The sequence below is a fragment of the Amyelois transitella genome, chromosome 5, assembly GCF_032362555.1.
Source record: "Amyelois transitella isolate CPQ chromosome 5, ilAmyTran1.1, whole genome shotgun sequence".
NCBI lineage: Eukaryota > Metazoa > Arthropoda > Insecta > Lepidoptera > Pyralidae > Amyelois > Amyelois transitella.
In genome coordinates, this window is record NC_083508.1 from 3,107,415 (window position 1) to 3,134,408 (window position 26,994).

At 40.4% G+C, this 26,994-nt stretch overlaps 4 protein-coding genes across 10 annotated transcripts in view; 3 read left to right on the forward strand and 1 right to left on the reverse strand.

The window, feature by feature from the left end:
• The first annotated feature begins 403 nt into the window (after positions 1–403).
• Positions 404–3,100, forward strand: LOC106138206 (small ribosomal subunit protein mS22). Its single transcript, XM_013339302.2, has 6 exons — positions 404–612; positions 993–1,222; positions 1,508–1,632; positions 1,799–2,065; positions 2,391–2,571; positions 2,833–3,100. Exons 1-6 carry the CDS (start codon positions 492–494, stop codon positions 3,046–3,048), a joined length of 1,140 nt encoding a protein of 379 aa, XP_013194756.2. The 5' UTR covers positions 404–491; the 3' UTR covers positions 3,049–3,100.
• A 394-nt stretch (positions 3,101–3,494) lies between these two features.
• On the forward strand, positions 3,495–7,327 carry LOC106138483 (MORN repeat-containing protein 3). The gene is made up of 5 exons (XM_013339644.2): positions 3,495–3,695; positions 3,998–4,061; positions 4,457–4,704; positions 5,680–5,867; positions 7,192–7,327. The coding sequence occupies exons 1-5, from the start codon at positions 3,551–3,553 to the stop codon at positions 7,300–7,302; spliced, it is 756 nt and encodes a 251-aa protein (XP_013195098.2). The 5' UTR covers positions 3,495–3,550; the 3' UTR covers positions 7,303–7,327.
• LOC106138493 (calcium release-activated calcium channel protein 1-like) lies at positions 7,279–13,754 on the reverse strand. 7 transcript variants are annotated; one of them, XM_060944313.1, is made up of 5 exons: positions 13,360–13,746; positions 12,361–12,433; positions 12,211–12,279; positions 10,395–10,544; positions 7,279–9,952 (listed from the first exon to the last, which is right to left on the reverse strand). In XM_060944313.1, exons 4-5 carry the CDS (start codon positions 10,530–10,532, stop codon positions 9,422–9,424), a joined length of 669 nt encoding a protein of 222 aa, XP_060800296.1. In that variant the 5' UTR covers positions 10,533–10,544; positions 12,211–12,279; positions 12,361–12,433; positions 13,360–13,746; the 3' UTR covers positions 7,279–9,421. The 7 variants fall into 7 exon arrangements, with proteins under 7 accessions (XP_060800296.1, XP_060800294.1, XP_060800297.1 ...); XM_060944311.1 differs by having other exon boundaries at positions 13,104–13,746; XM_060944314.1 differs by lacking the exon at positions 12,361–12,433 and having other exon boundaries at positions 13,461–13,747.
• A 220-nt stretch (positions 13,755–13,974) lies between these two features.
• Positions 13,975–26,994, forward strand: part of LOC106138519 (mitogen-activated protein kinase ERK-A) — a 51,446-nt gene continuing 38,426 nt past the window's right edge. The window contains exon 1 of the mRNA XM_013339691.2: positions 13,975–14,449. Coding sequence (XP_013195145.1) covers positions 14,322–14,449 — 128 coding nt within the window. The 5' untranslated portion in view covers positions 13,975–14,321. The remainder of the gene's footprint in view (positions 14,450–26,994) is intronic.

Sequence of the window (26,994 nt, forward strand, 5' to 3'; positions counted from 1 at the left end):
ACACTACTCAAAAAATGACATTAGAATAAAAGAAACATTTTTAAACCCAACCTTTTTGGTCATCCCTAACAATCAATCAGCTTAAATTTTGGAAGACATCTTGCCATGAGTCACTGTCTTAAAATTATATGTCAAAATGTGGTAGGTATCGCACTTTATATTTCGCTACAAATGAAAGAAAACTTTTCTGTAATTTAAATAATTTATAACTAGATGCTCCACAAAAATAAAATAAATAAATAAGAAAATAGAGATGAAATACGTAGTGAATGAAGTACACAACTTTAAAATATTTGATTTTAAAACTCACTCTGCAGTGCAGAGTTTTATGAAACACTAAGGTATTTTTTTGTTTGTTTGAAAAAAAAAACAAAAATCTGCCAAAGAAAATTACATATGTCAATGTCAACAACGGCCTGTAAACAAAATTTGAGGTTATATTATCGAACAATTTATTGATACATAGTTTAAAATTATTTAAATTAATTATCATGTCATTGTTAATAAGAAAAGCAGGACAACAACATTTTGGGCGTGTACTTAATAGACAAAATGATGCCCAAATATTTGTTTTATCAAACAGGAAACTTAATATTGTTCCATCGTTATATGGTATGTTATAATCCGAACTTCTATCTGTATTACCTACATGCGAAAGTAAGTTTGTTTGTTACTTCTTTACGCCTAAACCACTGAACCGAACCATAAACTTAGGCATTATGAGTAAGGAAAGGGACACCAAATTACTTTTAAAAATACATATGTTAGTAAATGCCTATACAAAAAATGTAATGTGGCATACATTACAATACCTGCCGTTGTAACAAAAAAATCAAGATTTACACTATTCTTCATAAAAAAACTTGATTCCAATTTTCAATCAATAACTTTTTAAGTCTTGAAAACATTTAATTCATGCTTGTTTTTATCAAGACACTTTTATATGTAGGGCCATGGTTCATGAATTGATTAACACAAGTTCTATATTTCAGATGGAGAACAAGACCCAGCACCAAAATTCTTCTCCCATAATATTCAAGAAATACTCAGGAGGTTGACTCGTCCTAATTTTGATAAAGTGTTCCGGAAGAGAAGTACCCGTGAGTTTCCAGTACTTCGAGATCCTAAATACAAATTCTTGACTGATGAAGAGCTTAAAACTCAAATTGAGAATACAAATAAGAAAGCAAGAAAGCTGTTGCAAATGCCTCCTGTAGTTAAGGTATGAACATTGACAACAGTAAACTATTTATTGATATCATAATATCTTGGCAACTATAGACTATATAGGATGAAGCGAAGGAAGTATGCAGAGATTGTGGCAAGTGGAAAGAGGTAGTCTCTGCCTACCCCTCCGGGAAAGAGGTGTGATTTTTATGTATGTATGTATAGACTATATAAACTGAATTTTAGAAGGTCCTTAGAGATTGAAAACAGGAACAACGGGATATGCTCTTATACATATAGTTGTAGCAAAAGTTTTATGGATGGTTTTTAATTGTTGCAGGTTCTACAACCAATCAATGATGTGCTATCCCATGACCCAGCATTGATCGGTTATGACACTTCAAAATATTTGTTCACTGATATTTCTTTCGGTGTGGCCAATGAAAAACGTATAATCGTAGAACGGTAACTATTTTTAGCTAGATAAATTTTACACAGTAATTTCAATGGCATTTGGATATATACCTATTTTCTAAAATTCAAGTGTATAAAATTTACATACTCCTTGTCCTTGTCTGGTTTATGGACATAGATTTTAGAGAATTACCACTTGCTCTTCATTGATTTTCAGAGATCCTGATGGTACACTTCGCAGCTGCGACCACGATACAAGAAAGAAGTTGAATCAAGTATATTTCCCTTTGAACGGACGCAAATTGAAGGAACCGTTGATGTTCACTGATGAGGAGAAACTAAACAGTCTACTGGAGAAAGAACAATATGAATTTGTCCTGGACAGAGCTTGTGTGCAATATGAACCCAATGAACATTCATACCAAAGAATAACCAGTATAACGTACCAGCATGTTGACATGAGAACCAATTATGACTTGCTAAGGTAATTATTATTCAGGTAATGGTTTCGTTGTTAGTAGTTTTGCATGTTTAAACATACAGTGACAAATGGTCACTGTATGTTTAAAAAAAAAAACAAAAAAAAAATTGCATCATAAAATATTCACAAAGCTCTGAGACAAATATCAAGAAGTAAAACATTTTTCATTAAATGTATTACTTTATAACATGGCCATCTGATTTTCTTATCAAGAACTTCTTCCAACTTTCATAGATCTGAATGAGGCCTTTCTGCCTTTTCGGGACTGCTTGACTCCGTCAAGCCTGTGGGGTATAAAGACATCATATATATTTATTTATATTCCCAGATCCACAAGACACTTCGGGCCTCTAACATTCTACCTGACCTGGCACCAGAGCATGGACAATCTGATGCTGGAATTGCTTCAGTCGGGCGTCGTGCGCGAAGCCGTGTTGTTGACGGCGCTTCGTCAGGAAATACACGGGGACGTCGCCCACGGAGATATTGCGAGAACGCTGACCCAACAAGTAATATATATACATGAAAAATTTGCTTATAACTAGGCGTCGTAAGAGGTGTAATAAGGGTAATAGACATAGATATTCATCTAGTGAAGTTTTTATCTAACTCATATCGGATATATGAATTAGGTTCCATAAATTTTCTGTATTTTTTGCATGCCATGACTGGTTAAATGCGCGAAATGTATATGCTTTGTAACACCTATAATTGTACCGCATTTATAGCAAATAAAGTATTTGTATTAAATTTTACCTCTACACCCTCAGATCCTCCCAACTCCAGTGCAACTTGGGAAGCAGGAGCGTCTCACCGAAGAAGATATAACCCTGGACACGAAATGTGTGGAGTGCATAGACAAGTACATCGTGAGCAATTCCTCCATGAAGAGTCAGCAAGAGCTGGCTTTACAAGGCTTTAGGGAATATTACCAGCAGCTGGTAGACTTGAACCGCGGCGTGAAGAAAGCCCATGGGAATCTTTGAAGAGTGTTAGTTAATTAGACTAGTGATTGTAATAAATGTTTGAATAAGTTATGTTAATGAGTTTCATTAGTTTGAAAAAATTTTCGCTTGAAAATATTGCAAATAAGTACATATGTAACTTTATATTGCAGTTCTCGGCCCGAAATCCACTATACCTACACTCAAATTCTTATTCAATCTCTTTTTGGTTCCATGTCAAAAACGCATGCTTTTTTAAGATAATTTATTTATTTATAACTTTATTGCACAAAAAAAAACTACTCTCTACCAGTCAACCAGCCGACCAAACAGAAAAACTTTTAAGTTGGTGGTGCGATAAAGTGCACAAAAACATAACTCTCCCACTTGCGAAGTCAAGTAAATATACGTACCGATATAAAATATGAATGTCAGTGTCATAAATGACCTTATCAAATGCAATGTTTTCGATGGTTTTCTCAGATATTTTAATATATATTTTTGCGAAACAAATCAATACTTGTAGATATCTGGGTGACAAATAATGCCGTTTTATAGGAAGCCAAAAACCTTTACACCTTTACTCATAGCAGCTGAAAAGAAAGCGGTGAAAAATGGACTGCACCATGCAATATTTACTTCCAGATTCGATAGATATGTTGGCGATTGGAAACAAGATTTGAAGGAAGGTGGGATCCTGATAACCATTAATTTCTGATATTTAATTATGCAAAAAACCACCGGGTAAGAAGTCTGTATCCCTTTACATATTATCTCGTCTTTCTCCTTTACGGGGTAGACAGAGACAACAATTGATAAAAAATAGAAGTCCAAGTTCAGTTGTATAAATTGAGATTCAAATAGTGACAGGTTACTAGTTTATCGCTTTAAAGAGGAATCCCAAGTTTACCTATAAGCCTTTCCGTATCCTAATCAAGAATTATAAGAAAAACGTAATAATATTCGTTTCAATAAGATTTGTATTTCTCAGGAAAAGGGCTATTTCGCACTGTTACCGGAAAATTATATGAAGGCGATTGGCATTTAGGATTTAGGTAAAGTATTCATATTTTTAATATACATATATAGCCTGTACTAAGGTATTCTAATACCATTTTGTCTGCATAGGTACTAATTAAGTAAATTATACCTACTTAATTAGTTATACACAACTGTCCACATTAAGATACCTACCTGCCTACTACTATAAGTTTCTGTCGTGCATCCGCTGGATATTTACTATTATAACTTTCTATGTAAACCGTCAAAATCGGTCAATCCGTAAAAAATGAAGATAAGTACGAATCATATGTACCTATCTAAGTTCCATCCACTTCAATTCTCAGCCGTAAATTCGTCAGCTCTCCGTAACCAACCGGTCTTGGTAGAAATTATTGAGGATATTGGACTAAGTACTAACAGTTATATAAATGGTATCTCATCCATTCAGGCATGGTTTCGGCGCTTTAAGCAAACTTAAAGAAAATGGAACATACAGTTTAGAGTATCGAGGGGAATGGGTCAGAGGCAAGCCCGAGGGGGTGGGCTGGTGGTATTACGACAATGGAGATGTCTACTTCGGGTATTTTAAAAAGGGTTTGCGACATGGCTACGGCAAGATGTGGTATAAAGATGGAACTTTCTACGTCGGCTATTGGGACAAGAGTTTGAGACATGGCTTGGGCATGTTTGTACAAGGTAAAGAAGCTAAACATTTCTAAGCATAATCTCAGCAGCTGTAGACTTACGCGGTAGAGACAATAAGGATTAGGTAGGTACCTACATGACCCGGCGTAATTACAGTTGATCTATGTGTATCTAGGTATTGTTTATATGGCGTAGATACTTATGACTGACGGCAAAAAATTAGTTAGCACCTTTGTAGCTAAGTATCAACCATTTTGCTTCAACTTATATTCCTGAGTAAGTATCTATCAATTAAACCTTAAACGCTTTAATTTTCAAATGTGCTTAAGTACCTATACGCTAAAAATAACGAGACCTTTCATTATTTAGCTGCAAATTACAATGAGGATGTTTCGAAGGTTTATCAAATCCAAATGTATTTTTAGCGTAAATTGGTCCTGCGACCTCGGTATTAATGAATTATTGTTTCATTGTGCAAATTAGTCGCTAATAGGCTGATTGGCAACTGCAGTTGACATGATTAGTACCTACCTCCCGTTTACCATTGAACTTCGATCGACTCACTGGGTTTGAAGAGTAGGGGCAACCTATAGCGAATTAGAACCTTGCGATCCAAGCTAGTCAGTGTTCAGATTTTAGCAGTCGCTCCATTTTTATCATCTTTGGTCATGGGTGGACGATTGGTTTACGTGATCTTTTGGAATAATGTTGACGCTCCCTAATAAGTTGTATTCGTTGGTCAGGACAGGGTGAAGAACCGGGAGGCAGTCCGTAAAAAAGATTTCCCCTCCGGAGAAAAAAAAAAGTCAGGACTAACGAAGGCAACAATTTGGGCGGTTTAGGGATACATCTTGCGCCAAATAAAGATTTTTCTTTCTTTCAACTTAGCTGGAACAGGCGAACCTTGGTAAATGTAATAATAAAATCATTTTCTTCCAATCAAACTCAATTGAACCGTGTTCACAGATTATAATAGATACTGGTGCCGATAATCAGAATGAGATAAAAAATTTAAAAATTTGTCAGCTAATGGTAACCGTTACGAAGGCCACTGGGAGGACAACGTGAAGAATGGAGTGGGCCGGTTCTACCACATGCACACGGGGCAGCTGCAGGAAGGCTGCTGGGTCAACGATGTCTGCGTCAAGTCCAAGATGTCCGACATTATAATCAGACAGTTCTGCGATTACCCGACGGAGTATCCTATTCCCCCGGTAAGATAACACCTGATAACACCTGTTTATCGGAGGGGAAGACTGACACTGCATCTTTCTATCTGGCTATACTAAATAACCGATACCTACTGAGGTATCTGTTATTCACCTTTATCTGTGTAAGGGTAGATTATTACCGCATAATCTTCGCTTATAAACAGGTAAAAGATAAAAAGGTACCGCTGTAAGGCCGATTCCCCAATCAGGAGTTTACGGCCTAGTGGCTGTGTACAGTCACTATACAAGAAACCCTTGGTACTATACAGTCATCATACGCAATCAGGCGGATTGCACACTCTCTGATTACGGAATCAAGACTCATAGCGATAGTAACTCGCTATGAGTCTTCATTCTTTAAAGCATATAATAATTATTCAAAATATTACGTACCTAAAAGGATAACTCTTAAGTTACTGAACAAATTTAAAAATGCATAAATCTTGAAATCTCTTCTGGTAGGTACATTGTTTAGGATAAGAATACATACGTAACATTTTATCTCTTCAGAATTCGGTTTTAACCTCGCGCACTTAAGTATTTTTATTGTCTCTCAATTGATAGACCGCTGTTTACAAAAACAAAAAATGAAGTTTTAACGTCAATTATGTATTGAGTAAATTAATTTTGAATTGAGTATTTTACGAAAACACGGTATCAGTATCACACCGCAGACTCACTAATGGCTGTCAAATCCAATTACCATTATGACGGTGCTGTGATAATGATATACCTATAGGGACACCGGTCAAGCGTAACGTTGACCTGACCAACGTGACCTTCCATTATTCTACTTATTTGCCTAGCACAGGTGTTACTTGGGTGTTACGTACCTAACTACTTTGTTTTATCGTCATAATCTGGCGTATATCCGATGACCACGATCCCGAAAAAATGGCTGGCCTTATTCGGCTGGTCAAAATTTTTCTAGTGATGTTAGTAATTCCTGTACTGAAATATGTATGCGGAGCCTCTTGGAGGCATTTATTAAATCATGGCCCAAAATTGAGGTTTGTTTACTCCACTAGGTTTGCGCGGGGCTTCGCTCCGGTAGATGTCTCCAGAAAAAAACCTTTGTTACTTTATTAGACTAAGTCTAATCTAAATCACATTTAGTCAAAATCGGCCAGTCATTTATAAGATTCTTACAAAAAATGCGAATCTTTTTCTTTATAATATAAGTAGGTAGAGATGGACTAAGACGTAATAACATGTGTACCTACTCTTACGTAACATCACAGATTATAATGTTACTTTAAGGACGAGTTGTGAACACACGGCGACGCACATTTTCGGCAGTCATTAACTTCTTGAAAATATTTTCCAGGAGCAATTACAAGATTCAAGACGAATTTTAGAACTTAGCGAATTATGGTTAAAACAGAAAATTGGCGAAATAGACAAACAACTGAAGTATTGTATTGACCAAATGTATTAGATTTAAACAGATCATAAAACATACACGTATATACTCGTAATACAGATACAAAATTTCATTTATTTATGCACAATAAATTCTTATGCTAATACTCAACATCTCATTTCATGTCAATGATATATCACAGTCCTTATTGGTTAAGTAACTAATGTACAGTCAATAAATCTATTATTGCTTCGACAATATAAGGGGATCTCTACAGTGAGAATCTCAGCCATTTTTAATTGTAACGACCACAATTTTCAAGGTAAGGTAACTAATTGGCCCTTTTAGCCAATGGCACTGTACTACAAATACAAAAGATTTCTTTGATTGCTGGAATAAGTCAGATAATTTATGTTTATATTCTTTATATACCAACAAAAAATCCGTTGTATTATGAGCCGTATGCACTAGACCGTAAGAATAGAAGTGCGATTTCAACGTAAGTATACACACAAATTTACTTTCAATCATATGTTTAAAGAATTTATTTATCATAAAAATACACAGACAGAAGAAGCATATTCATTCCAACTTAAGTTTTTTTATTTCACATATATTTTTAGATATATGTGTAAACCATTTATCTACAAGCTGTTACTCGCATCTCTGCCCACATTAAACTTCGATTGTTGTTTTTCCAAATTTCCAGAAAACATGATATATGCTACTCCTTAAAGTTTATTTATTCTATTACTGTGCCAATTTTGTCAAAGTCGGTCCAGTAGTTTTTGAATTTATTCATTACAAACTACAAAAACAGATATGATTAGTGTTTCAGTTTTTATCAAGTAAAACAGAACACCGCTGTCGAATTGGGAAACGTCTAAGACAAGATCTGTGTTATGCAAAGAGCATTTTGATCAACACAATATTTTTAATTTATTTTATACATAGCACAGAATATACTTTTTTAGTCTTTGATATAGATATTATAAATATTGACTAATTTTTATAAACGAAATACTGCACAAATGGCTTCGGAAGAATTGTCTTTATAATTGAGCGTTACTTTTCAAGGCACTGGAGCCTCGGACTTAATAATAACACGAATACAAACTTATTATAAAGTATTTAAGTAGCGAACATAAGGTGATTTTGATTATTAAGTATTGAAAATATGTTATAATGCATAAAATAAGCTTATCAAAACTTATTTAGTCAAATAGAAGACCTCCTTAACAAACGTAAACCTCTAAAATAGAGAAAGAGGGATGATAAGGTCGAATAAGGCCCTTGGATACGTTTTAGTTTTATCGCTGAATCAAATTGTGTCTTTTGTACTTGATAAATTTTCGGTAAACAAACATAAGTATTAGTATGAATTATTAACCCTGTTATATACATTTCCTTTTTGAAACCATCCAATACAATGGTTATAACTACGAACTTAGCAGCTAACTTAATTTTGCCTCTTGCGTTGCGCAATATTGGTTCATTTACATAGCATAATTTGACACCATTGTTTTATTGTTCCATGCTGATGCATTGAAATGAACAATAACTATACTACAGTTTTGTCTGCACCAATGGAATACTAAGTGGCTATTATTATTTTTGTCTAGAATAGCACCACTCCATCTTATAATGAAAAAGTATGACAGACTGCAGAACAATGTACCTAATATTCTTTCTTTATAGGTAATTTGATGTTGATCGGGATTTCGCTCCCGTGGGAATTTCTTAAACGCCTAGCCTATGTTACTCCTGACTTTTTATATCTGTACCAAATTGCGTCAAAATAGGTCCAGTAGTTTTCGAGTTTATTCGTTACAAACACACACCTTTTTATAATATATGTATGGATAAATAAATGGACATAAAAGTAAAATCTTTAAGTTAGAGATTCCGCCGTCATGTCTCAATATATAAGACCTAAAGTGATTTTTGTATATATTCATTCTCTAAATATTAATGAAACTTATGATGCTATCAGAACTTTCCATGAATTGATAATAAATAAATATAATTGGCACTTACATAAGTACTATTTCGTATTTCTTAAACAGTAAGTACTAAGATTAGTGTCGCAATTCACGCATATATTGAGCACTTTTAACCCAGTACTCTTACTAAATCATTTAACATAAGTTATAATAAATTATAACGACTCAATTCAACTAACGATAACATATCATCACACCACATGACTTTGGTCCAATAAGGTGAGATTATTCATACGCGCGTCCTGGTCTCCCAATTCTATCTGCTGTTTTAGCAGTTCCAACTCCTTTATACCGGTGACTGTCACTTCATATTTGTGGGTGGCCAAAGACATATAAAAATGTATGGCGAATGCTAGGAACACGATCATGACTGGTATAAGAACTACGCACGCGGACCACGCCGCTGTGGCGCTTAAATCGTAGAACTTCACCCAGCAGAGTATAGCTATTTCTATAAGGAACAAAATAAGGCCCAGTAGGGTTGAGAAGGCCCACGCTATTTCGATGTACCAGTGCAGGCGTTCGTGTGGGGACTCGTGAACCAGCGAGATGCTGTGGAGGTTGCCCACCGCCTCGATGTTGGGCAGGATGCATGTGCTGATCATGAGAGCGAGCATGTGAACTGCGACCAGTAAGGTGGTGCAAACAGTGAAGGCGACTAACATTTCCGTGGGCACTTTGGTTTCACTCGGCTGGTTTAGCTGCACCTCTACCATGGCTACCTGCAGGCAATAGGGAGTTTGATACATACACATACATATCGTCACGTCTATATCCCTTGCGGGGTAGACAGAGCCAACACCTTCTTGAAAAGACTGAATGGCCACATTTGGCTTAATGATAGAATCCCAAGTTTGTAAGCCTATCCCTTAGTCGCCTTCTACGACATCCATGGGAAAGGGATGGAGTGGTCCTATTCTTTTTTGTATTGGTGCCGGGAAACGCACGGCAGATTGATTCCTTAATAAACTGACTTAGTACGATATTTACACATGTAGGTAAGAATTTAACAAGTGGTCGCTTCATATCTGACTTAATTCCACATTAGTTCGCAAAGTCGCGGGCGTCTGGAGCCCTTGGGTAGACTGGAAATGGGTCTCCAGAAATGACCCTAACACGGCTTAGTCCAACTTATTAAAAAAAACAGGTGTACCACAAACTTACCATAGCAAAACCGGAGAGTAGTGCTGACGTCTTGCTGGAAGCCTTGAGTTTGGCGCGGCTGAGCTGCAGCTTCCTCCATGACAGGTACGCAGGCGTGTGGAGCCCTTCGGCCGACTGGATGGGGGTCTCGCCCGACATCACGCACTTGTGCTGTCAAACATATTTTTTTGTTACTACTGTACACACCTATTTAGTCATGTTTATTTTTCTTACGGAATAGACATGAAAAGCTGTGTAAGGAGATGGTATAAAAGTATTAGTCACGGTAAGTACTTGCCTATGGTTGAAAAAAAAAACATATAATATTTAAATTGAATCTTATTTTTGATAATGCGAATCTAATTACTGTGTATCAAAATAATAATTGCAAAGTATCTTACAATGCCAGCATTACCACTTGTAAATTGGACCACAAGTAAATGTTTGAATCATGATGATTAAGCGTAAAAACATAAACTCAATGATACCTAGTGTTTGATACAAAAAAAAGCTATATAGATGCCATGACAAACAACATACAATGAGCTCTAGCAGCATTTATTTAAGCTGAAAAAAGATTTTTAATAAAGAATACTTCTCATAAAGATCGTCGGTTCTACAATTTAGGCGTTGGCGTTCGACAAAAATCCAAACAGGAACAACAAAGGCTACCACAACCCATTACTCGCCCTATGTTAAAGCAGTTTTAAAGCAACTTTGACTCCGCCAACCATAGTATGTTCTACAGGAGATTGACAATGTTTTCTCTGGGATCTGAAGAGTGATTACTACAATTACGCTTGACTTTCGTGTTTTAATTGTGGATCCCCATTAAACATTGTGGATATTGAATCCGCACGCGCAAATTAAATTTAGGGCGTGAGAATTTTGAACGAGGGCAGCAATTTTAAACCCAGGCCCACATCCGCCAATGAACGTGTAGAGATGTGTTATCGTCAAGATTAGATTCAGATGTTACAAAACTATCGATTAATTTAATTTTGAATTAAATATTTACAATGGGTAACCAGGAGAGAGGCGTGATTTTATGTATGTTAATAAACTTCTGTAAATATATTATTCAATTCAGGAAAACCTCTATTAACTTTGAAAAGTACCAGTACCTACTAGAAATAATTTCGAAATGGATTTTTGAGTGGACATTAAGAAAGGGTCTGCTAGAAGTTCATATAGATACAATTCATAATGAATTTATAAATTAAATCATAAGCATCCAAGCAGGAGTCAAATAAGAAGCAAGCTGATCTTCAGTAAAAAAAATATTAAAATACTAACCACTGCCAGTTATTTGATGAAACCGAACATGACTAAGCAATAACTAGACAAATAGTGAAGTTCACTTATGTATATATTACATGAAGGGTTTCCTTATACTATAATTTTCGTAAGCAATGAAAAAACCTAATGTTACTCTAGTTAACATAGCCTCTTCCCGCAAGTCAACAAAGCTAATCCAATTTTTTACATACATATAGTCACTTCCTTCTATCACTTGTGGGGTAGAAGGAGCCAACAGCCTTGAAAAGACTTAAAGGCCATATTCAGCTGCATGGTTTATGATGGAATTGAGATTCAAATAGTGACAGGTGGACTCGCCTACAAGAGGAATCATGGAAAAGATATGGAGTGATTCTATTCCAAAGTGCCAGAAACCACACGGCACAGCAGCTATAATTTTTTACATAACATACATATTTCACTTAAGATGTTATGTACACCATAAACATGAAAGCAAATATCACCTTCCCATAATGAACTACTAAATGAAACAGCATGATTCATCCCATACCCTTTTCAATAAACATGTACAACTCACTGTATTTGCTACAAAATATTGTAGTCTCTCGCGTCAGCCTATTTCAAAGCCAAATGCTACACGTTACACCTGTTGTAAATCATATCAGAAACATGTAAAAATATTAATGTATGCAAACGGTCATTATATTTTCAACCGAATTACACGTACCATGGTGGACACATGACTCCTGTGACCAAGGTTGGTCATAATGTCATGAGAAATGGTATGTTCACTTAAATTCCTGCTTGCATCCATTAAAAATCATGCAACACAAAAGTTTAAATGTAAATATATTCATATGAAACAATTAAAGTACATTGATGAAAATGTTCCAATTTCTTGTTGATGTATTGTGTAAATATTTACAATGCAATGACATTATTTAGTAAAATAAGTAATATGATTGTGACTAATGAGGATAATTTAAAATGCACAAAATTATTTTGAGTGCAACCTCTTCTATTCTGCCCTGAATATTAACTATGTATAGTTCTGTCAACGGTTCTATAGTGCAGGCTGTGCATAATTTGTTTATTTATTAAATACTTTCAGAAATTCTGAAACTTGAATCAGAACCATAACCACCCTGGATCGTGCAGAGCCCAAAGGTAGCCATCACACTAGTGCTACTCATTTTGCAATAAGGTTTAAAATCATTTAAGAGGGTAGATACCTATAGTGAAATTCTGTTTATCTATTAGTGAAGTTAGTGTAGATATCACAAGTAATAACAAAAGGTCAGATAAAACAAAATCACAATTAACATAGTGTGCTAATTAATAATGCTTTTCTAGTTTGTTATAGATATAGAAAACCTAATACTGGCAATTTAGAACAATAGAACAAAAATTAAAAATATTTAATATGTATGTAACTGTTTATCAAACAATAAAAATATAAACATTCCTTACATATCCTGTTTAAAGAGGCACAAGAAATTTGCAATATTTAATTTGAAATATATATATAGCTATTATTTCAAAATATATTCTGTCCCATTTACTTTACACACTCTTTTGATCGAGCATATTGTCTATTGATGCGTCTTTTGACTACGATAATGTGCTACTAATTAAAAGGCGCTCTATGACATGATAACACTAGTACATCGAGTACTTTATGTGACAATAATAGCTAACTTTAGTGATTCAAACATACAAGTATTACCTTGCTCAGTTTTGGGCACCAACTATTGGATGGATCGTAACGACTGCCTTGTTGCAAACGGTAATTATTTCCAACCGTGCTGGCAGACCAAACCGACATACCTAAACAAATTATATGATAGTCCTTGTCGCGGATTTCTGCGGTTCGTCCCGTACGAGGTCAGATATGAATCGGCTTACAACTACACTCCATGAAAACGTTGGTAATTTGTTTACAGTAGATAAAATGGTAACATGATGACCATTTAAAGGACCGTTATAACAATTACGGAATATATCTCAAATTTAGATTTAAAAATGAAGATTACGGTAAGCAAGCTTTTTTATTTTTTAGTGTTGATTTTTTTCAATAAACGTCAAAGTCATAATCGTCATTCAACACAACAATGTCAACAATACCAACCTTAAACAAGAAATTAAAAAATCAAAGTGTCTATGATGCTATGAAGATGGTTGATGAAAAAAAATGATGTGAGTTATAGAATCTTGTAATTTTTTCTCGGCACATTTGCTTCAAGACAAACATGCAACATGGGCAAAAGCTGATTCTAGTTATTTTTTACTATTGTAAAAGAGAAGATACGTGAAATTTTATAAAGGTACCTAACTAACATAGTAAATTAATCCGAATCAAATCTTAACCAAATCCGAACACATTGTGCACAAAGGATAGATAACCGGCGGCTTGCTCACTCATTTTTGTAACGGTACTGCGTGCGGGAGTGTCCAACTGTTGTCGGGCAAGTACTGAGGGAATGAGGATGATGATAAGCGAGTGACAAGTGGACGATTTATACGCATAGTGGATAATGTAGGTCGGATTAAATTAGTTTGTTTTGGTTAATTGTAACATATTTCTTGTGAATTGGGGACTCGGAAGTCCAGTGTCTTCTGTGAGAATTCGTATTGGATTTGGATTTGTGTGCCTGTAAACAATCTTCTGTGGAAGTTCCAAGCAACGCGATGGCTGAGGCTGCTGGTGCCGCGAGCACCAACCCCAATGCGGAGATCGTCCGTGGTCAGGTGTTCGAAGTAGGCCCAAGATATACAAACCTACAGTACATTGGAGAGGGAGCGTATGGCATGGTTGTGTAAGTATTTAGCTATATAAACAAAGCTTGTGATGATGTTTTGTATTTATCCATTCATAGAAGAAGATCATTAGAATTAAAGTTTTCGTTAATTCCAACTTTCCAATTATTTCTTTACTTAATTAAAATGGATATTATGTAAAAAATAATAAAACTGAACTAATTTCAATATCACTGGGTATGAGCAAAATAATTACCTATTTAACTTTATATAATATTATTTTCCTGCTATAATGTTGTAAGAGGTAGGTACTAAGCCACTCATTCGTAACTTAATGATAAAATTGTATTGGAAAGATACTATGTTAGGTTAGATGTGAAAATGTATTACCTACCAAATGTATCAACAACCACAACATCATAATTTTGCATTAACAAAAACATTAATTAATTTCTGTTATAGCTCATTCTTGTAGTTAGACGGCATAATTATAAACTGCAATACTTGAAGAAATGTAAGAAATTATCAACATACACCATTTGAAGTTAGAAAGTTTTGGTTACAAAATAACACTGCTTGACATTTTACAACATAAAAAGTAAAAGTTATTGCAAATTTAAAACTGCAAAATAAAAGTGAACTTATCCTAAGGGATATTTTTTATTTATCTGGCATTCTAAAGTGATTGCTCAGGGAACGGTTACTTAATCAAATTTATATTAGAGTTAAGGTCAAATGGTCCTATTATGCCAGCAGTTCACTATTCATAAAGTACTTCCATTTTTACAACATACATATAATCACGACTATATCCCTTGTGGGGTAGACAGAGCCAATGTTCAGCAGCAGCTTAATGATAAAATTGAGATTCATAAAGTGACAGGTTTCTAGCCCTCAATAGCTAAAAGAAATACCCAAGTTTGTAAGACTATCCCTTAATCACTATTTAGGAAATCCATGTGAAAGAGATAGGGTGGTCCTATTCTGTTTTCTATTGGTGCTGGAAACCACATGACATATTTTTACAAATATAGTTTTTTATTGATAAATTAGGTATTTATAAACAATAATGTTTAAAGTATATATAAAAATTGTATCCTACATTTCTTTACCTCATCTTGCAGTATCCCAATGGCACCAGGTATAAAGAGAGTTGTGAACCACATTCTGATTTCTAGTATACCAGAATGGTCTTTCACCACTAAGTATTACGGACAAATCAGTTTTGTTGTGACATGACATGACAAGACTATACTCTTCGAGAGGATATTTAGCATTTGGTTTTGATCATGACATAAATATTTTTTACTAAACATGAATTTGTATAAAAACATAATAACTACAGTTACTTAAAAAGTTATAAGTAAAATTAAAACTATAAATTAAACTAAAATAAACCTTAATAAAACTGAATAAAGTAATCAATATTAATAATTCTAACTAAATGTAAACCTACAAATACAACTAAATATAAAACGAACACTTATTTACATAAAGGCAAGTCCCGGCAGATCCAAGTGCCAAGGAAAAGTGCCCAGAGGGCTGGTAACACTGTCATTTTTTACTTACAAACAAGTATTAAGATAAAGAGCAACACGTGAGTGTCATTGGTCAAACAGTTAAGGTGCTTGAATATAATAGGCTGAGGCTCAGGTTCAAATCCTTTGGTTAAGTATCAGTCTGTCAGAGTTATATGCGTAACTCTTTACAATGAGAGAAAACATTGTGAGGAAATCTGCACATCGAGGTAACTGGATGTAGGTATAACTATTAATATAAGTTAGCTTATAATGCCAGCCAGTTTCGCTTTTTATTATTTGTTATTATAATAAAAAGCGAAACTGTATTAATTCTCATGATTATATTATATTAATCCTCATGATTGAGGGTCGTGACCACCATAAATTTGAGACAGCGCGGTCTTGTACCTGCTCCATAATTGTGAGTTCTGAAAAAAATTAAATTCGATTTACGTGTAAAATCTTATTAATGTACCCGGTACAGTACCTACAGGTACCTACTTTAAGCAACCATCAGAGATGTATTACTATGTACAATTTCCACGAGATCAGGATACTAGGAAAAAACTATAAGTACCTACCTTTATTTTTTACAAAGTAACTAGTTATTGTGTTTGCGGAAGGCTCAAGGTTACCACGTCGTAACTTAGTAAGGTAATCCTCTCTGAGGCAAGCCATCGGCATTATTTCCTTTATAGGTAGATTTAAATGCAATTAAGGCTTGATTCCAGGGTATGCAAATTTGTATGAGCTTAGTTCATTATCTGAATACATAGAGAAATAAAATTACTTCTTTCCCAGGGAGTTAGGCAGAGACTTCATCCACTTGCCACGATCCCTGCATATTTCTTTCGCTTCAACCACGTTCATGATTCATTCTCTTTTATGCCATCTCGTCGGTTGTGGATACTCTTGACCTGACCTGAAAGGAAAAATACTTCTATTACACGCATTTGTCAGGTGGTAACCATAGAAATCAGAATAATGCAAGATAGTAGAAATGCCATACGGTACTTGAAATTGAAACTATAAAAATGATATGTCATTGTCTTACAACGTCTTGTGGCATTATGTCCACCTGCTGTACATTTTACGTGCATAAAATTTAAATAAATGAAACGAATGAGCGAAATAGACGCTTTCCAACGCACGCAATTTTCAAGCATGTTGAAAAATGGTCAATAAGGTGTAAATTGGTGTAAAAGTTATAATAGGCTATTTGACTGTATTAAAAATATACATTTCTTTTATGTCATCAGTCTTAATATTATTTTTTTGGAGCGATTTGTAATAACGCGAGATAAAAATATTGCATTATTTAAACAAAATCCGTCTCAGAAAATTAGGTTTTTATATGCAGCTGTCACGTGACTAAAAACGAACGTGATTGGCTATTTCTATTATGACGTCAATTATCCATAAACAGACTGTGGATCGTACCGTTCCTTAGTGTTCGCTATTATTTTTCAAGATTTTATAAGTGTTTGATCGCTCAGGATTACTCAGATAACATAGGTATTTAATAATGGAAACCAATTCCGCGAAAGCTGACAGTCGAAACCTACAAAAAGTGGACGCAATACTTAATGGTTGGAAGAAGAAATCTGGATTGTCTTTGAAGAAGACAATCCAGATTTCTATGCTGCCGAACTGAGGAATGTGAAAACATCAATGTAAGTATATCTTGGTAACCACTGATCTTAGATCATGATCTGAAACCACTTCTTGCGAATATTCAAATCCATCGGCATAGAAAAAAACAGTTTCGTAGGAGATTTTATTGTTGTATTAGTGCATTGACGCACTGTACAACATTTATAGGAACTCATTTTAATAATTTTCACACATATGACGTGGCACAAGTTAAATAAAACAAGAGACAATCAAAACTTTTCGAAACACCAACAAGCTTTGTATGATATTTACACGAAATTTACGTCACTGCATGCCATGGCCGCCATATTGCTAAAAGTCGCGTTTTGGCGGCATATTTGAATATTTCATTTTCTTTTTCGATTTTTTAATAAAATAGCTGTAATAAAGGCAGAAAAGTATTTTTGTAGGGCTCCTTATAAACAAATAAATACCCTAAGATAGTTTTTAGAACTTTGTCAAATAGCCTATTACTACTGGTGCTAAACATTCACAAATAGTACTTTTAAAGTGTTATTAATGTAGAATATATCATTCCGAATTCTATGTAGTTACTTAAATAGGGAAGAACTTGAGAAGGTTAAGAAAAGACACGGGAACAAAACAATAGTTTTATGAATTTATGAAAAGGTCGAACAAAATGTAGCAACTATTAGAAATTTTAAGTTTAAAATAAAAACTACGTAATCGATTATCAGTTGTGTAAATTGTAGGAAAACATGTTTTGTAAACGAAACTCGTCCGATACCAACTAACGACCGATTTAGCCATTGATTTTGATTTTATACGTTTTGTTACTTGCCTAACTTTTTAGACCACAACACGTGTGTATATGTTACTGTCCTTTCACCCTATCTATGAAAAAAACGTTTTTTTTTCAGATATAATATTAAAACTGGCTGTGCACAGGGGCGTGTTGGTCCCGACATTAATGTATGGGAGTGAAAGTTGGGTATGGCAAAAGAAGCATGAAAGCAGAATAAATGCAGTGGAAATGAGAGCGTTAAGGAGTATGATGGGTGTGAAATTGAGTGACAGGATAAGGAACAGCGTGATAAGGGAATGTTGTGATGTGAAAGAAGATGTAGTTACAGGAATAGAAAAGGGTATGTTAAGATGGTTCGGTCATGTGGAGAGGATGAATGAAAGCAGGTTGACTAAGAAGATATACAAGGAGAGTGTGGAGGGAAAGGTCGGAGTGGGAAGACCTAGACGAACGTATCTTGATCAAATTAAGGACGTCCTGGTAAAGGGTCAGGTCAAAAGTACCCGAAACCGCCGAGCTTGTATGAAGAGAGTTATGAATGTGGACGAAGCGAAAGAAGTATGCAGAGATCGTGGCAAGTGGAAAGAGGTAGTCTCTGCCTACCCCTCCGGGAAAGAGGCGTGATTTTATGTATGTATGTATGTATGTATGTATAATATTAAAAATCCTATTATATCTGAATCTCAATTCCATCATTAAGCAACCGAACTAAACGTGGCCTTGTTTTCGAGACTGTTAACTCTGTCTGCCCCGTAAGTAAGGAAAGCGTGATTTATTATATTATTTTCTCCATGGCTACTTGAAAACTGTAAATGCTACAGAAACTTAACTTTAGGGATGCCTGGAGACACCAACATAATTCCTATTCCTACTTTCTGAGTTATTACGAGTAAATTAGTATATTTAAGTTAGTTAGAATAATTTGTTACTCCAGGACACTTATTCACGAGTTAATATGACATAAGTGTTATTTTCCCGTTCTCTCAATTTTTGAGACAATAGGAAGTGTAAAAGAGGCAGATAATAAGACAGCCTTGTCAACGCTACGAATTAGGGAGTGGACATTGAATTGTAAACAATATGCTTAAACCCAGTATGATTAAAAGCCCAACCGTCTGTGTCATTTATGTCTGTCACGTTACACAAACTGAAAAACTCATTTCACACAATTGGTAACGAAAAGGCGTCCATGGGGTTAACCGGGGCGTACCACACTGGTTCGAAAATCGTATATGGTGGACTTAGGGATCAAAGTGCAGCTATCACGCTGATTTTTTTTTTACATACTCCTTTTAACAATAGCTTTGACTTTTGTTAATAAGGTTTTTGCTAAAAAGTGCATTTTCATATTTAAAAAAAATACTGTTTATTTTTTTGTATGGAGAAAAAGTAATAATCATAAAAATCTTTGAAATGGTAATACTGTTAGGCAGGGCCTAGTAGGCGTTATAGTCCGCACAATTCTCAACATTTTATACCTTGAAGTCATATTCATATGTCTGCCGCTTTGGCGTCCACAGCGCTTGGAAATTTTCCTTATTAAATATATAGGCATCATAAACTAAATTACCGTACCCATACTACGTGACCCGTTCAGAGGCGGATGGGGAGTCTTTTAAAATACCCGTACTTGATCATACGAAGGCTGGGGGGGAGGTCAGGATTACGATGAAATTTTTGATTGAGATGAAATTTCATACTATTAATGATGAAACGATTATCTTTTTAAAGCAAGACCTTTGCGACAAGCACACAAAATTTATACCGTGCGAGAATTTTATACATTAGATATTGACTATGTTGCCCAAGAAATATGAAGATATAGATGGTAGCCCTGAAAAGAGCTTTTGTAGAGCTCTGAAAAGAGCTGTTGTAAAGCTCTGAAAAGAGCTGTGATATTGTGCACACTAAAGAGATGATTATTCCAAAGGATTTGTCTTATCCACTGAAACTTCGTCGATCTCCATTTCTGCTTCTTCCTCTACCGCTGATTCTAATAAGTCAATAGCTTCTGAAAATAATTTTAATTTATTGAATTTTGCATACTTTGGCCTGATGTGTGATATATATGGATCCGAAGTTATTAAAAAGTTATGAAGAATGTCTTCATTATTCTGAATCCTTCCCATTTTCCGAGTGTGTTGCTCCCTTGTATTTCTAAATTCCTTATTTCTTGCTTCGGATGCTTCTTCCGACATTATTCCAATAGGCAGACAAGAGAAATGTCGGCAAATATCAGCCCCATGTATGAGCAGCTTGTGCACACTTGCTGGCATATTGTACCATGGATAGAGGTGTACAAAAAGTTCAGCTGTCTCTCTGCAATATTCCCGGAATTTCTCGATGTTGATGGCATTCCCAGAGGATATGACCTGCAAGATCACAGCGAAATGCCTAATGAGATTCTCATCAATCTTCGTAATCTGTGCACTCTTCTGGTATTCTCTGAAAAATTTTCTTGCAGTGTTGCCATCGTTCGTAGTTCCGAAGCCCTGTTTAACAATATCTATCAAGAGTCCCATCTGCTCTTTGAATTGTTGTTGCGTGAAATCCTTCCTTGCTTTCTTGAGGTTTTTATTTTCACCTCGTGCACACCACATCTCGAAGTCCATATTGTACGATATGTGCAATAGACACTCCATGCTTCTGATCCACATGTGAAGTGTAGAGAGTCCGTACTGGTACACCTCATCCCGAACTGGTCTTGAGAATACTTCTGGTAAGTTATTCATTTCACTGGGTTTTGCCAGACATATATTGCAAGTCGCTGCAGATGGAGTATCGGTGATGATTGTAGCTATCTTGCCATCAATCATCGTCATGTGCAGATCATGACTGATCTCGACTTCCCCGCATCTTGACACAGTCAGGTTTCGGATTTCTTCTTTCATCGCAGCTTCTTCTTGTTTGATGAATTCGCTGGTTTCCTTTGCGAACTGAAACTTCACTGGTCTACAGTAAAACGTGGAAGAAGGTTTTGGATTTTCCCAGATCAGCACATTGTCAGACTCAAGCTTTAATGGCACAAGACTCGTCATGAATACTGATGAATCATCGAAGTCAGGTTGCCCGCTTTTCTGTCTGTAATTACTTTGTGCTGAAGATCCGTCGAATCCCCATTTGCTGGTCATTTTTAGATGTCCATCTGGGAGATTTAGAGGTTCGCCAACAACTTGCAGGATCCTCTGTACAGTCAAATTCAGTAATGACTGCAATTTCACCTTTGCTCCATCTTCAGTTACTTCAATATCAGACGTATCCGGATAGCATTTCTTCTTAGCTTTCAACAGTTTGTAGTACGAAGGAAGCTGTGCAGAACCTTCGTAGTTTGTCAAGAAAGCCCTTAGCGTCAAATATCTCCATTTTGACAAATCCAGTGAAGTAGCAAGGGCCAAAGCTTGATCTTCCTCGAGAGTTTCCTTCTTCTCCTTGTGAAACAAATATGTTTGAACTTCGTGTGCTCGTTCTGGGTTTTTCATAAGGTGCCCAATCACTTGGGCAAGGTCGATTTTTCCTTCCGATTTCAGGTTAGAGACGAGAGCAAAAGACAACTCATCTGCTGTATAGTCAGTTAATGTACCTGACCGTCTTTTTTTTTGCTTGTTTCCCAGGTCAGAAAATGGTTTTCTGACCGGACTTTCTGTAGAAGTGCTCATATCCTTTGTAACAGAAGATGTGGATGGAGTGACGTAATCTGTAGGCTCTGGTAGCTGATTTTCTTCCTCTATGGTATCTTCAAAAATCTTCGCGAGATTCAGGTTATTGCACACAGGCCACTTGATTCTTTCCTCTAACCAGCCCATATGTTTATTCATAAATGTTTTCTGAGTTCTGTTTGCCGCGGTCCATCTGCGATTCAAGTTGACAGTGATGGATCTTGAAAACTTTAATATTTCTTCAGAATCTTGGTCACAAACACTGAGTGGAATACCAGCCAAAATCGCTTGATGGAGCCTTTTATAATCCTTGAGGTCGCCTTCTCGTAGAAATATGTAGAAGTCCAAGTTGGTTCCAAATCGAGTCATGGTATGTAGATGATAATAGAGCGTCACTGATTTTATGGAGATGTATCTTCTTCAACAGTTCAATTGGTAGTGATTTTTCCATTCTGTCATCCTGCATTTCCGCCGTCAGGCGGAAATGTGGGGTGCTGTTCAGGGCTTGTGGCCCTCTTCAGCGACTATCATCGCTGCCTGCAGCGGCAGGCAGGTCACTGAGCGTGGCCGTGGCGGCCACTAATTTGGTCTTCCCGCGGGGTCAACAGGCGCTGCGGGTGCGGCGCCTGCAGTGGTGCTCGCTGTGATGACGGCTTCTCTGGGTGATGGCCAGTGTCTTCGGTCCGGCGGGCGAGCGTGCAGTGGCGCGATGCCCACGAGATGCGGGTGCGCCGACCTGTCCGCCCTGCCGAACATGTCACTGGCCAGACGCGAGATGAATGCGTCCAGGCCCTCCCATTTAAGGTCCCGCTGGATCGTCGCGTTCCTCACGTACCGTGGGGCCCCGACGATGTCGCGGAGACTTTGGTTTTCTTGAGCACGGAGGCGACGCCTGTAGGTCTCCGCGACATAGGCGTACCACGCCGGGGCTGCGTACGTGAGGCGGGATCTGATGTACGTTTTGTAGATCCCGAGCTTCGTCTTCAGCGGGAGGCTGGAGGAGAGCACTGGACGGAGTCTTCCTTTGGCCGTCTTCACTGCTTGCACCACTGAGTCGACGTGGGTCTTCAGGCGAAGACCACGGTCGATCTTGACCCCGAGGTACGTGACGTGTGGCTGCCACGCCACGTCCTTCCCGAAGAGCGTCAGGGGCGGCGGTGGGGCGGCGTTCCCGGAGATCAGAGCCTGCGTTTTCGCCACGTTCACCGACAGTCTCCACTTGTGGAGCCAATCTGGCAGGGCGTCTAGCGCTTTTTGGACTTTCTTGGCGGCGTGCTTCGCGCTCATGGATACCGCGAAGTACGCCGCGTCGTCGGCGTAGAGGGCCAGCTTGGCTCCATCTGCGACCGGAATGTCGTCGGTGTACGCGGCGTAGCAGGCCGGGCTCAGGCAGCTCCCCTGAGGAACGCCAGCCCGGACGGGTTTCTCCGAAGATACGGCGTCTTCGACCGCCACCCTGATCTTCCGCTCGTTCAGGAAGGAGGCCACAATCCTGATGATTCTTCTTGGAATGGGGCTCTTCGACAGTTTGTATAGCAACCCCTCGTGCCATACTCTGTCGAAGGCCTTTTCGTTGTCTAGGAGCACAACAGCCACGGTCTCCTTACGGTTGGCGGCGACTGAGATTTCGCCGAGGAGTCTGGCGATCTGGAGCGTCGTAGAATGTTCAGGCCGGAACCCGAACTGCTCGGCGCGCGGTGGAATGTGCGGCAGCATGAGGCCGAGCAGCAGTTTCTCAAACACCTTCGAGAGGGCGCTGAGGAGCGTGATGGGCCGGTAGCTTTCAGGCATGCGGAGGTCCTTCCCCGGCTTGGGCAAGAGGATCACCCTTCCGGTTTTCCATATGTTCGGGTAGTGGCCCGAGCGCAGAATGCCGTTGAAGAGGCGCGTCACCGCCGTGATGAATCCCGGCGGTAGGTGGCGAAGCGCCTCGTTCGTGACGTTGTCTGCGCCCGGGGCTTTCCTGGGCTTCAGCTTCAGGATGATCCTCTTGACCTGGCCGGGGGTGAAGAACACCGCGTCTTCATGCTCCGGCACTGGCTCCGCAAGGTACTCCCGAAGGTGCTCGACGACGCTGTCGTGGTGGGCCTGGTCCACGACCGGGTTCGGCGTGAACTGACGCTCCAGATGTTCGGCGAAGATCTCAGCCCTGTCTTCGGCCTTAAATCGTGGGAGGCCATCGGCTGCCAGCAGCGGCCGGACGGGTTGTGGCACACCCGACAACTGCCGGCAGAGGCGGTGAACGGAGGGGATATCACCGCCCACCGATATGAGGTGGTTCTCCCACGATCTGGCTGCGTGCTCCTGTAGTTTGTCCTTTACGGTCTCCACCAGCTTGTTGAGTTCGGCTTTGAGTGTTGGGCAGCGAGTACTCATCCACAGCCTCCGCATTCTTCGCTTCCGCTCCAGTAGCGCGGTGATGTGCGCCGGGAGCGGCTCGGGTTTGGCGGTGGCCGGAACGGGCATCCGTGCGGCATCGAGAGCGTGCTGGATGCTGTGGGTGATAGCACTCGCCGCAAGCTCGACCTCTTCACTGGTGGAGACCCTCTTGAAGGCGACACTGGCCTTGTCGCCTTCAATTTCCTCTCCGTAGTAGTCCCAGTTGATTTTGGACGTTCTCCTCGGCAGCGAGACCCTCGCCGGAAGGTCCCGGAGGATGAGAAGAACCGGCCGGTGATCTGACGGCAAGTCCGGGTAGACGTGCAGTGTTGGCAGCGCTGTCAGCCCTCTGTGGGCCACGATGTCGATGATGTCGGAGCCTCCCCTGGTGTCGGTGTGAGTGGGTTCGTCCGGCCCCAACAGCTCGAAGTCGTGGTCCACAGCGGCCTGGTGAAGGCGTCTTCCGCATCGGTTGATCTTCGTGGAGTTCCAGGCTGTGTGCTTGGCGTTGAAGTCGCCAGCCACAAGCGTTGGCGTGGTGGTGTTCAAGAGGGACCACAGCTCGTTGGTTTTGAGTGTGATCCCTGGCGGAATATAGGTCGCAAACAGCCGCAGCTCGCGGCCGGCGACGCTGACGAGCACACCAAGGGCGTACATCGTCTGGAACTCCACGTGTGGGATGGGCTGGTGAATAACGTTGCGCTTCACCAACACTGCAAGTCCCCGGTAGGCTTGTCCATTGACCGGGCTCTTCTCATCCTTTCGGTAAGTGATGAAGTTCGGGATGCCAAATTTTTGGTCATCCCGCAGGTGGGTCTCGCTGACGAGGAGGACGTCTATGCGCTGCTCCCGGAGGAAGTTGGCCAGCAGCAATTTTTTCCCCTGGAGCGATCCCGCGTTCCAATACACTATCCTCAGAGACGTACCATCCATAATTAGAGGTTAGGGGTGGGTACGCCTCTGAGGGGGGCCGCGGGGACGAGGGCGGCCAGTAGTGCCTGCATCTGTTGCACCGACTGCACCAGCGCGTAAAAGTGCTCTGGTGGGATCGGTGCAGCCGGGGCAGGCGCGGGAGTGGGTTGCGGCGCCGGGGGAGTCGGCACGGCCGCTTCTTCTTCCGCCACGGGGGCAGAGCTCACGGCGGCGGCATTCTTCTTCTTCTTCTTCTTCCTTTTCTTTTTCGGGAGCTCTGCTCCCCTGACGGTCGGTGGGTTGGCGGGGGCCATCAAAGAACCCTCCGCTGCCTCGGTTGTGGTGTTACGGGGCGTGGGGGCGGTACCGCTGCGAGCGACTGGGCCAGCCCGTCTGTTCCTTGCTTCGCGCCGCAGCACCGGGCAGGACGAGTGGTTGGCCGGGTGCGGTCCTCCGCAGTTCGCACAGGTGGCGGGCTGGTCCAAGGGCCGCTCGCATTCCGTGGCCTTGTGGGGCCCGCCGCAGCGTACGCAGACGATTGATCGGTGGCAATTGACCGACGAATGCCGGAACAATTGACACCGGTGGCATTGGGCGGGTCCCTGTTTGCCCCTCCACGCCTCGATCTTCAATGATGGCCAGTGGAGAAGTTCCTTCACGGTGTACACCTCCTGGCAATTTGGAGTCCGTGCCAGGAGGGTGAAGAAAACGCATCCAGGGCGATCTCCCCTGCCCCGGATGGCTTTGATGGCCTCCACCTCATAGCCCTTCTCTTCCAAATCTTCTTTTAATGCGGCCTCCTCAGTGTCTGGCGGCAGCCCGCGGATGGCCACCTTCAACGGTCGGTCTGATGGCAACGAGTATGAGTGCCATTGCACGTCCAGCGTGTTCATGTAGCGCTGGACAACTCGATACTCGTTGCCGTCCCTCGGCGTGAAGTGGACGCCTCTTCCGCGCGCGACGGCGGCCGGCGAGCGTCCCAGAAGGCGGCTTATTTCCTTAAAGTGGGCCACCCAATTGGGTAGGTGGTCCACACAGATACGAGGGTAGCGCGGCTCCCGGGGCGCTTGTGCCGACGACGGGGCGGCTGAGGCGGCGGCGGCTGCGGTGAAGGCGGCTGCGGTGGCTGCAGCCGTGGTGGAGGCCGCAGCTGTGGCTGAAGTGGAGGCGGCGGGTGCCGAGGTGGTGGGCGGGGCGCGGGGCACTGCTCCCCGTTGTGCCCCTTTCCTTTGAGGCAGCGGGGCTCCGGTGCCGGCCGCTACCCGGGCAAATGATACCGCGGGAGCGGCCAGCGAGGGCGGCGCGCGATGGGCGGGTGCGTGGGCGGGGGCCTGGGCGGGCGCCTGGGCGGGCGCCTGGGCGAGCGCCTGGGCGGGCGGGCGAGCGGCTGCTTGAGCGGGCGCCTGGGCGGACGGGCGAGCGGCCGCTTGGGCGGGCGCCTGGTTGGGCGGGCGGGCGGCTGGTTGGGCGGCCGCTTGGATGGGCGGGCGGGCAGCTGGTTGGGCGGGCGCCTGGTTGGGCGGACGGGCGGCCGGTTGGGCGGGCGCCTGGTTGGGCGGGCGGGCGGCTGGTTGGGCGGGCGCCTGGTTAGGCGGGCGGGCGTCTGCTTGGGCGGGCGGGCGGGCGGCTGCGTGGGCGGCCGCCTGTATGGGCGCCTGGGCGGGCGCCTGGGCGGACGCGTGGGCGGGCGCGCGATTTGAGTCCGCCCCCGCTTGGGC

Excerpts from the sequence above, each read along its gene's own strand:
- LOC106138493 (XM_013339655.2), bottom strand. The coding sequence starts at position 13,458 with ATGTCGGTTTGGTCTGCCAGCACGGTTGGAAATAATTACCGTTTGCAA. Across the intron at positions 10,545-13,359 it reads GGTGCCCAAAACTGAGCAAG|CACAAGTGCGTGATGTCGGG; the intron begins GTAATACTTGTA and ends TATGTTTGACAG. Across the intron at positions 9,953-10,394 it reads TACTCTCCGGTTTTGCTATG|GTAGCCATGGTAGAGGTGCA; the intron begins GTAAGTTTGTGG and ends TATTGCCTGCAG.
- LOC106138483 (XM_013339644.2), top strand. The coding sequence starts at position 3,551 with ATGCCGTTTTATAGGAAGCCAAAAACCTTTACACCTTTACTCATAGCA. Across the intron at positions 3,696-3,997 it reads GAAACAAGATTTGAAGGAAG|GAAAAGGGCTATTTCGCACT; the intron begins GTGGGATCCTGA and ends TGTATTTCTCAG. Across the intron at positions 4,062-4,456 it reads GATTGGCATTTAGGATTTAG|GCATGGTTTCGGCGCTTTAA; the intron begins GTAAAGTATTCA and ends TCATCCATTCAG.
- LOC106138206 (XM_013339302.2), top strand. The coding sequence starts at position 492 with ATGTCATTGTTAATAAGAAAAGCAGGACAACAACATTTTGGGCGTGTA. Across the intron at positions 2,066-2,390 it reads ACCAATTATGACTTGCTAAG|ATCCACAAGACACTTCGGGC; the intron begins GTAATTATTATT and ends TTATATTCCCAG. Across the intron at positions 2,572-2,832 it reads CGAGAACGCTGACCCAACAA|ATCCTCCCAACTCCAGTGCA; the intron begins GTAATATATATA and ends CTACACCCTCAG.